Here is a 10,933-nt window from a genome sequence, read left to right as displayed (position 1 = left end):
CAAGAGAATGAGCCTGGGCTGGGAGGTGGGAGCTGGCTTAAGGCCCAGCATTGTCACTGACCTACTTTGTGACTTGGAGAAAGTCATTGTCCATCTCTGAGCCTCACTTTCACCATCTGTCAAATGGACATAACATATCAGCCAGATTTGTCATGAGAATGTGTCTATTAGGTGAGAGTATGTCTGATGTCTGTTCATCTCTTCGCTCCATCAGTTGAGTGGAGCTGCCTCCAGCCCCCACTAGGTCAGGTCCTTGCTCATAAAGTCTGCTGCAGGCGACAGCCCACTGGGGAGGGATGGTGTCTCTCCCTAGAGTTAGATTCTTGCTCTGGCTTCACAATTTCAGCCCCAAGTGACCCCATTTCATGAGCAAGCCAAGCACAGGAGGAATCCTTTCCTTTTCAATATCCAGGCATTTGGCAGAAGGCTCCCGCTCGCTCGAGAAAGTGAAGTGGCTGCAGTGGCTGGTGGCCAGGCTTTGAAGGAGGACTCGGAGGCTGGGCCTGGGACTAGAGTTAGGAAGGGTGAGCTCCGTTACTCCTTGAGGACACTCACCTGTGGCCCCTGCTTCCTTGAAACCCAGGCCAGGTAGCCAAAGCTGAAATTCAGGGGTAATGTCCTAAACCAGTTGCATCAGTGGGTCTTCCTTGAACCTTTTTTTTTTTTGCATGGTTACTGCTTTCTTTTTTTAAAAAAAAAATATTTATTTATTTATTTTTAAAATTGTAATTTGGGTGAAATTTACAGACTAAATTCACTTTCCATACAGCAGTTCGCATACACTTTGTCTCATGACATTGACCACAGCTCATCACAATGCAACAGCTCCCCTCCCACTTCCTCCTGACATCCTTGCGTCTTCTTGTCCATCTGTCTGGTCTGACTGCCCTGAGATCTAGCTTGGATCCTTCGCCATCTTGTCATCGGTCTTCTCTGAAGACCAGCAAGTCTTCTGTCTGTGTGTCCGTCTCTGTCTCTCTCTTCCTCCACCTTCATCCTGCTCATCTCTCTCTCTCTCCTCTCTTCTTTCTTTTGCTGTCTGTGTCTCATGTATATGCATCGATCCAGAGCAAGACCAGATCTTGACAGCCCTTCAACAAGCTCCTTGCCCCACATCTCCACGAAAGAGCCTCTAACCAGGAGTCTGCATGCTGGTCTTCAGTGCCAGGCTCCCCATCCCCAACTCCCTCCTGGGAATCATCCTTCCCAAAATCTCTGCAAAAGATCCACCTCCTCTTGTCTGTTAGGGGGTGAGAGGTGGTATCCCTGTGGGTCCCCAGTAAAGCTGTGCAAGACAGGAGCAAGGGATCTCATGGCTTGTTCTTCTATAAAAAGCCCTTTTTGGGAAAAATAATCAAGAAACCAGCCAATCCCTTTTCTATGCCATCACCTCTTCTTGGTGATTTTTCAGGGAAGGAGTGGGCGGGTTGCCATGGCAACAGATGCAAGAGCTCGTCTCCGTAAAGAAGGGACCTTGATGTATTTTTTTCCTCTCTCATTCTCTCTCTCAGTTTTGTGTGTGTCTGTGTGTCTGTGTGTGTGTGCTTCACATGGGCTGTGCCCACACCAGGAATTTTTTTTTTTTTTAGAACTAAAGAAAGCCCTTCTCTCAGCTCCCCAAATATGGAGTGGTGGAGAACCGCTTACTCCTGCAGTCCAGGGAAGATTCAGGATGGTTCGAGGGAGGGGGAAGAGGACAGATGGGGATCCCTTCCTCCTTTACCTAGTGATTGCATGTGACAAAAGAGACTTTCCCAAATGCTTGGGGGCAAAGGGCTGGAAAGAGGGAAAGGTGCTGGGTGAAGAGAGGAATGCAAGCAATAGACATTGAAAGACTCCAAAGAGGATGCCAGAAGGTGCATTAGGGCTGAGGATACATGCAAAGCCACATAGAGTCAGATGCTGAGAGACAGAGCCACAGAACCAGACCCAGATGTGGACACACACCCACATTCTCCCTCACACACAGGCACACAGAAGGCTGCAGACAAACACATACAGGCACAGACATAGAACTACACACTACATAAGGAGTTATAGGCATTCAAGAAGGACAGATGTAGATGCAAGCTCAGACAGCTACATGGAGACACAGAGATAGCAACACACAGCTTCACAGACATGCAGACAGACACACAGGTACAGTCACATGCTCAGATGCAGACACACAAACACAGTGACAGTCAAATGGACAGGTGGACATGCACACACCCCCTCCCAGTCTGGCACCCTCTCTGCAATTGCCCAGCCATCACCGAGCAATCAGTGCACAGCTGGGAATGTTGTGGGCTCAGCCAGAGGGTCTACCTTGGTGACTCCTGCTCGCCCCTCAACTCCATCTGCACTCTCACCCCACAGCTCCTCTCCCAATTCACCCCCTCCCCACCTTCCCACAGCCAGTGGACTCTGCCGCCTCCCCCACCTCAGCTTTCCAGTTCCTCAGCCTGCTCTGCCGCTGCCTGCCTGCCGTGGGGAGGGTGAGCAGGGTGACTCAGCCAGGCCGGGATGACTCACAGCGCCAGTATTTTTAGCATCGGCCAGGAGCTCTGTAGCGTGCCAGCCGCCCCCTCCTCCTGCTTGCTATTTCGGAACCGTCAGTGGTGATATAAATAGCTCCTCTCCCACAGCCTGAAGCCGCTGCCAAGCTATTTTTGGTTCTGCGCAATTAAAAATAGCTTCACGGAGGTGGGAGGTAAGGGAGGGTGGGAGTTGGCCTGGGGAGAGAGGACTTCTTGACTTGAATCCGAGTGGGAAAAGGAGGAGGAGCCTTTCTCCATCGACCCCCCATCCTTTTCCTTCCAGAGTGCCTTCACCCCAGTCCCCTTCTCCTGGAAAAATCCAAGGGCTCCTCTCCTGAGCCCACCTCTGCCTCATGCTCACTTTACTCCTAAGCCCAGGAATCTTGTCTTCCTGCAAGTGTCCCCCTACCCCCATATTCAGCCTCAGGGGAGAAGGGAAGAGTCAAAGGGGGTCTCACCCCAAGGCTTGTGTGCATTCAAGTCCTACTGCTTTGAGGTCCTAGGCCGGCCATGGCCAATCTGGCTTCACTGGAGAGTGTTTTCAGGACCATGGACAGAGGCCAGCGCCCCATGCTTTCATTGCGGGTCTGCTCAGCTTGCTGGACCTGGCGGCTGCCCTTCTTAGCACGCAAAGGGACACTAAGAAGTGTCTCCCAGGCAGGGCCTGAAGCATCAATGGCTGGAGAAGCAGGAACACATCCCTGGATTTTCATGCAGGAAGGGAATCCAGACAGAAGCTTGAGGGAGGGGCGGGAGGGTACTGCAGGGAGTCAGACAGGCATGAAAGTGGCAACAGAAATGTCCTCCAGGAGGTGACTATCTGGGTGAATAGGTCTGGCTAATAGGGTTAATAGGGTTAGTCACAGCGGCACACAGACCACCGACCACCCCCCATTCCTTCCACCTAAGCTGTATCACTGAGCACAAGATGGTGGGAATGGCTGTCCAGCCTCAGCCAAAATAACAAAATAAGGTCCTCACAGCCACGGACCCTCTTCGAAGACACTTCTCTTTGCTGTACTTTTCCGTCTCTCTTGCTACCACCCCTTCCCATGAGGACTTGGGAATGTCTCGACCCCAGTGTTTTTTCTTGATGTCAAAGGTCATCTCTACCCTTGCTATGTGAGTTTATAGATCAACCCCCTCCCCCTATTTTGAAATGGCCTCAGTCCCAGACCTAAATGAGATTTCCATTAAAGTGTTTACCCCCCTCCAACCCATCCCCGTCTCTCTTTAGGGAACCCTGGGGGGCAGAAAGGCGTCTTCCATCCATGGGGAAAATCACTGTGGTGAAGGAAGGGGAGTCGGGTCAAGGTGGGAAGTGGAGTCAAAATTCAGAGGAGAAAGGATGAGATACACAGTAGAGCAGACTCGGGGGGTGCACGTAGCTGGGCCCACCAAACAGGCAATGAGGTAAAAATAAGTAAATAAACAACAGCATAGTTGGTGGGCAGAGGGGGGCCAGTCATGTGGACAGCTGGGCACAGAGACCGAGCAAGGAGCCCCAGCGGCGCTGATGGGGAGAGGTGTGAAGGAGAGCCTGGTGGCCTGGAGGGGTCCTTGGCGGGGGCAGGGGTCGCGGAGGGCCCAGCGCGGCCCCCTCGCTCCTCCCCTGCCTGCCTGTCCTCCCCGCCGCAGGCAGGGGTGCGGGGAGCCCTGCGGAGCCGCGTGAGCAGCGGCCCCGCCCGCCGCCGCCGCCGCCGCCGCCGCCGCCGAGGATTCCTGCCCTAATATGGAGCTGGGATTTCCCCGGCCCCGCCCCCGCCCCCAGCCCGCCAGGAGACACCGGCTGGCAAGCGGGTGTGGGGGACGCCGGCTTTGGGGGGCCGGCAGCGGGGGGTGCGGTGGGCGGGAAGGGCTCCCTGGGTGCCGACCTGGCTCCTCCGCGTGCCCTCGGGCCTGCCTCAGTTTCCCCAGTCCTCAATTGACAGGAAAAGTGAATAATTTCCGCAGACTTCAGTGCTGGTGTTGGGCTGTAGGAAATAGGACCAAGGCCAAGTTCAGCTAGCCCCTCTGCCCCCGGACCCCCTCCCACCGCATCCCAGGATTAGCTCCCCATGTGTCTCGCTTTGGTAGATCGCTAAGACCTGGTTTGAAAGGGGGAGAGGAGGACTTGATCTTTGTCAGTGGCCGAAGGAAACCCGGGTGCAGTAATACCCGGAGAAACTCTAAATGTGCCCTATTGCACAGAGGTTCCTTGCCCCCTGCGACCGTGACCGTTGTTGGGTAAATATTGAGGGGGGATTTGTGCACCACCATTATCGCCCCAGAAAATCCACGTTGCAGCTAGCCCTTTCCACCCTTACAGTCCCCTGCCAGGGGCTTCAGCCCTTGCCCTGCCCTCCTCTCAGCTGGACGCACGCGGACGCCTGGGTCCCCATCCCCTTCCAGGCCTCTCCAATGCAGCGCTCCCTCGGCTCAGCTCCCGCCAGCCGCGGGCCCCCGCCGCAGCCTCTCCCCCTCCTCGCAGCACCCCTCCCGCCCCGTTCTACGTCACGGGATGACGTCGGAAGCCGGGGAGGGAGGAGGAGCGTGCCCCCCTCCCGAGCAAGTGGCTCCCGCGGCAGCTTGTTTGGCCCAGCCTCCCGCTTTCCCGCCCCCTCCGTCTCCAAAGCGAGCCCCCCACGCCCGGCAGGAGCTATATAAGGCGGAACGAGGCAGGCGAGGGGGGCAGCGCAGCCGAGCGGAGCCCGGGAGAGGAGACAGAGAGAGAGAGAGAGAGAGAGTCCGAGCGAGAGACGGGGAGAGCCAGGCGACAGCAGCCACCGGCGCGCGGGGACAGGAACGCAGGTGTTCGGGGCGCCCGAGCTGGAGCTCCGCAGCCGTCAGGCATGTACCGCTCCACCAAGGGCGCGTCCAAGGCGCGCCGCGACCAGATCAACGCGGAGATCCGGAACCTCAAGGAGCTGCTGCCGCTGGCCGAGGCGGACAAGGTCCGGCTCTCCTACCTGCACATCATGAGTCTCGCCTGCATCTACACTCGCAAAGGCGTCTTCTTCGCCGGAGGTGAGCTTCTGGGGCTCCCGGAGACCCGGGCTGCCGGGAGCCGGGGACAGCGGGGCAGAGAGAACCCGCGGGACTGCTGCATGACTCGGGCGAGCTGGGGAGAGGATTCGGGGCACTCCGGACTTTGCACTCTTGCTCCTTGGAGCTCACCTTAGAGCCGGGATGCCTCCCCTGGGGCCAGACTTCTGGGCGGAGAGGAGGCAGCACTGCACGGCCCCAGTGACCCCCGAGCGCAGAGGCACTCCGGGAGCCCGGGGAGGGAACCCCGGGAAGTTGCGCGGATGGAGCCTCGATGCTCGGGGAAGCGCAGCCACTGCGTGCCAGGCTGAAAGGAAGGGCTTTTTCGCCGGCGGTGGAGCGCTGTCCGCGGTGCTGAGCGCCCGCGTGCTTGCGGGAGCTGTCCGCGGTGCTGGGAGTTGAGCGGGCTTGGTAGCTCTCCGCGGTCCTGAAACTCAGGCCTGTCGGAGGCGCAGGTGGCAGTTTAGAAGTGCATGGGCTCAGTGGCTGGGGCGATTCAGCCAGCAACAGGTCCCCGGGCCGAGAGCTGCGGGCAGTGGGTTAACAGGTGTGTGCAGAGACAGGTTTATTGGAAGTCCTCTGGATTCTGTGAAAGCCAGTCCATGCCTTCCTAACCCCTGCTTTGCCTTCCAGTCTTCACTCCTGACTCACGGGTCTTCTTGCCCTGCAGGTACTCCTCTGGGAGGCCCCACAGGGCTCCTCTCAGCTCAAGAGCTTGAGGACATCGTGGCTGCCCTGCCTGGCTTCCTGCTTGTGTTCACGGCTGAGGGGAAGCTGCTCTACCTGTCAGAGAGCGTGAGCGAGCATCTGGGCCACTCCATGGTGAGTGCTGAGGGTCCTCTCATGGCTCAGGCTGGGGCTCAGATGGGGCCCACGTCTTAGTATCTGAGAATTACTGGGGAGGGAGGGGTCATCACTGCAAGAGACTGAGGTCCAAGCATTGGCCCTGGCTACAGTGGATTGACACAGTGGCTGCAATGGTGGGTTCAAGCATAGAAAGGATTGTGAGGGTGGTGCAGGACTGGGCAGGGTTTTGTTCTGTTGTATATGGGGTCACTATGAGTCAGAGCCAACTTGATGGCACCTTAACAACGACAACAACAACCATAACTTATGACCATCTCTTCCCTTCCTCCCTCAAGGTGGACCTGGTTGCCCAGGGTGATAGTATCTATGATATCATTGACCCAGCTGACCACCTCACTGTGCGGCAGCAACTCACCCTGCCCTCTACCCTGGACACTGGTGAGGACCCTCTTCTCTCTTGCTCCATCCAATCTCCCCATGTGCCATCTCTGAGCCACCCACCCTCTTACCGACTTTTCTCTTTACCCACCTAGATCGCCTCTTCCGCTGCCGCTTCAACACCTCCAAGTCCCTCAGGCGCCAGAGTGCAGGCAACAAACTGGTGCTTATTCGAGGCCGGTTCCACCCTCACCCACCTGGAGCCTACTGGGCCGGAAACCCTGTATTCACAGCCTTCTGTGCCCCTCTGGAACCAAGACCCCGCCCTGGCCCTGGCCCTGGCCCTGGCCCTGGCCCTGCCTCGCTATTCTTGGCCATGTTCCAAAGTCATCATGCCAAGGATCTGGCTCTGCTGGACATCTCTGAGAGGTAAGCCCAGAGCCTCCAGACCCCAGGAAGAAAGCAGGCCAGAGAGGAGGGGACCCATAGATTCTGGGGAGTCAGGGGCAGGGAGGACGGTATTTAGTGGGGCAGAGAACCTGGGAGGGAGTGAGATGCCTGGGTATCAATCAGGGAAAACAGAAAGCTGACCTCACCCTTTCCACCTTCCCAGTGTCGTAACCTACCTGGGCTTTGAGCGCAGTGAACTGCTCTGTAAATCATGGTATGGACTGCTGCATCCCGAAGACCTGGCCCATGCTTCTGTTCAACACTACCGCCTGTGTGAGTGTCCAGAGAGGCTGAGGGGCAAGACAGGGAACTGGGAAAGGGCATGGACGAGAAGACCAGGAAGGGCCTGGGGTCAAGGCTAATGTTGAGGAGAGATGATAGGCCAGCAGTTTGGGATGCTATAGGGTGAACATTAGGGGTGAAGAGTCAAGGTGAGAGTAGAACTGGAACTGGGGGACTCTGAGTGGTGAGCTCTAGGTGGGGAGCTGAGTGTCGTAGGGTAGGGTAGTCAGAGAGGAGGGGGTCATGGCTTCCTTGATTCAGTGGAGAAGTGAACAATGAAGGAGCTTAAGTGATGTGGGTCAATGGACGTCCTAACTCTGCATCTGTTCTTCCTCCCCAGTGGCTGAGAGTGGAGATATTCAGGCGGAAATGGTAGTGAGACTGCAGGCCAAGCCTGGAGGCTGGGCATGGATTTACTGCCTCTTGTACTCAGAAGGTCCAGAGGGCCCTATAACTGCCAATAACTACCCAATCAGGTGAGCTGCAAGGCAGGGGCTTGTGGGGAGGGCAGCTGAGGTCAGCAAGAAGGAGACACAAAGCAGGGACTGCTCTGGGAATGGCCACCAAGTTTTACCGGCTACCTCCTCTCTCCTCTTCAGTGACTCGGAAGCCTGGAGCCTCCGCCAGCAGCTGAACTCTGAAGACACTCAGACAGCCTACGTCCTGGGCACCCCCGCCATGCTGCCCTCCTTCCCTGAGAGCACCCTCTCCCAGGAGCAGTGCTCCAGCCCGAACCCACTCTTCACCCCAGGCCTGGGGACTCCCAGAAGCACCACTTTCCTTGGCACCCCTGAACTGGGTGTTGTTCCAGCATCTGAAGAGCTTTCCCGGCCCCTCAAGGAGCTGGACTTCAGTTACCTAACATTTCCTGCTGGGCCTGAACCTTCTCTTCAAGCCGACCTTAGCAAAGACCTTGTGTGCACCCCACCTTACACACCTCGCCAGCCGGGAGGCTGTGCCTTCCTCTTCAGCCTCCACGAGCCCTTCCAGACCCGTCTTCCCACCCCATCCAGCTCTCTGCAAGAACAGCTGACTCCAAGCACTGCCACCTTCTCGGATCAGTTCACGCCCAGCAGTGCAACCTTCCCGGATCCACTAAGCAGCCCACTCCAGGGCCAGTTGACCGAAACCTCGTCCAGAAGCTATGAAGAGCAGTTGACTCCCTGCACATCCACCTTCCCAGACCAGCTGCTGCCCAGCACTGCCATCTTCCCGGAGCCTCTGGGAAGTCCTGCCCAGGAGCAGCTAACTCCTTCCAGCACAGACTTCCAAGCCCACCTGAGCAGCCCAGGCCAAACTTTCCCAGAACAACTGAGCCCTAACCCTACCAAGACTTACTTCGCCCAGGAGGGATGCAGTTTTCTCTATGAGAAGTTACCCCCAAGCCCTAGCAGCCCTGGTAATGGGGACTGCACACTCCTGGCCCTGGCTCATCTCCGGGGACCCCTCTCTGTGGACGTCCCCCTGGTGCCCGAAGGCCTCCTCACACCTGAGGCCTCGCCGGTCAAGCAGAGTTTCTTCCATTACTCTGAGAAGGAGCAGAACGAGATTGACCGTCTCATCCAGCAGATCAGCCAGTTGGCTCAGGGCATGGACAGGCCCTTCTCGGCTGAGGCGGGCACTGGCGGGCTGGAGCCACTTGGAGGGCTGGAGCCCCTGGATTCCAACCTGTCCCTGCCAGGGGCTGGCCCCCCTGTCCTCAGCCTGGACCTGAAACCCTGGAAGTGCCAGGAGCTGGACTTCCTGGCGGACCCTGACAACATATTCCTGGAAGAGACGCCTGTGGGAGACATCTTCATGGATCTGTCCACCTCAGCCCCCAATGGGGAGTGGGGCTCGGAGGGTCCTGAGGCAGCGGGCCCAGGAGGGGCCCTGTCACCTTGCAACAACCTGTCCCCAGAAGACCACAGCTTCCTGGAGGACCTGGCCACATACGAAACCGCCTTTGAGACAGGTGTCTCAGCATTCCCCTACGATGGGTTTCCTGATGAGTTGCATCAACTCCAGAGCCAAGTTCAAGACAGCTTCCATGAAGGTGAGTGAGCCAAGTAGCCAAGAGCCCATGTCTCTGGCTGACCAACAGGACACTAGGTGTCATTAGTCAAGCCCAGTCCCCTCTCTGTATCTCAGGTTCATTCATGGGATGACATCACCTGCTGCCCGGGGTAGCAGTGAGGATAAGAACAAACTGAAGATGAGAGAGCTGTGGGCCAGTGGGCTCGGGGGCAAGGGTTGGGGGTAGGATAGAGTGGTGAAGATCCCTTAGGTAACGGTTTGTGCTTCTGAACCCTGTGAAGGACCTAGAGCAGTTGATCTCCACCCTATTTTACACAGGAAGACAAGGTCCCAGAGTTAAAGAACTTGCCTAAGGTCACAAGGCAAATGGATTAGCACTCTAGCCCAGTGCTTGTGCCCCCTAAAGGGGAGACAGGGCAATAGTTATAGGGGTTGGGGAAAAAAGGTGGGACTCAACCTCTGGGTGGCTTTAGTGCTTATGACCCAGAGCTTTCCGGCTACAATGCCAGGTCCAAATCGTCCCCGTCAGCTGAGGCTCCGGTGACCATTCCCAGCCAGGTCCGACACTGCACCACGTCCTCAGCTGTGGACTCTCTGCCCTAACAGGCCATGCTAACCATCCTCTCTCTATCTCTTTCTGTCTCTCTCTGCAGATGGAAGTGGAGGGGAACCAACGTTTTGAATAAGTCTGTGACTTAACGTCGTCAAGTATGGCATATTGTCATCAAGACGTGGAGCCGCTCTCCACCCCCCCGAGACTGTTGGGGGGACTCTGGGGGCCAGAGGGGGATGTATCTGATTCCTCAGGCCCTGCAGGATTGGGGGGGGGAGGTGGGTGGGCACGGGAGGGGAGCGTCTTTTTAAAATCAAGAGACTTCCAGGCATCCCAGTTTCCGTTTCAATCTGTATTCACTCGTAGTGAGTTTCCTTGAATGGGATTTCAAGGGGAGAATGGGGGAGCTTGATTCCTCCACCCCCACCATTGCCCCATGGGCCTGGGCCAGTTCTCCACTCTTAGGGGCCCAGCCACCCTGGGCCCTGGTGGGGGAAAGGCAGGGCCCGCCCAGGGCCAGCCTGTGCCCCGAGGGGCTCTTGACACCACGTAGAATTCTCTACACTCCTGTAACGGGATTTCAATTCCGATGGACTTGGCCGCCCTCGCGGCCCTTCCTGTGACTTTTGCGCCCCGCGCCTGGGGTGGGGGGCGCGAAGAGACGCTACGTTCCTTTCCGATGGAGGAAGGCAGACCTGCCGTCACTCATGTGGTTGCGCGAGTGCGTGTACCTGGTGCGGGACTCACCTGCCCAGACGGCCACCTCGTGGTGCTGCGGTGACTTTGTAGCCAACTTTATAATAAAGTCCAGTTCGCCTTTTTGGTATTCCTGGTGTCGTGCACTGTGGTGAACAAGGAAGGGCTGGGGGCCCAGGTGGAAGCCTGGGGTCAGGAGCTCAGGGCT

The 10,933-nt window shown here is 57.2% G+C and overlaps 1 protein-coding gene across 1 annotated transcript; it reads left to right on the top strand.

Moving 5' to 3' along the window:
* Positions 1-5,350: 5,350 nt before the first annotated feature.
* On the top strand, positions 5,351-10,158 carry NPAS4 (neuronal PAS domain protein 4). The gene is made up of 8 exons (XM_007944736.2): positions 5,351-5,525; positions 6,214-6,365; positions 6,686-6,788; positions 6,884-7,157; positions 7,342-7,451; positions 7,801-7,936; positions 8,060-9,495; positions 10,130-10,158. Exons 1-8 carry the CDS (start codon positions 5,351-5,353, stop codon positions 10,156-10,158), a joined length of 2,415 nt encoding a protein of 804 aa, XP_007942927.1.
* Positions 10,159-10,933: the final 775 nt, after the last annotated feature.

The sequence above is a fragment of the Orycteropus afer genome, unplaced genomic scaffold, assembly GCF_000298275.1.
Source record: "Orycteropus afer afer isolate SDZICR_OR568_19922 unplaced genomic scaffold, OryAfe1.0 scaffold00130, whole genome shotgun sequence".
Classification (NCBI taxonomy): domain Eukaryota; kingdom Metazoa; phylum Chordata; class Mammalia; order Tubulidentata; family Orycteropodidae; genus Orycteropus; species Orycteropus afer.
This window is presented reverse-complemented; position numbering and strand designations above follow the sequence as displayed.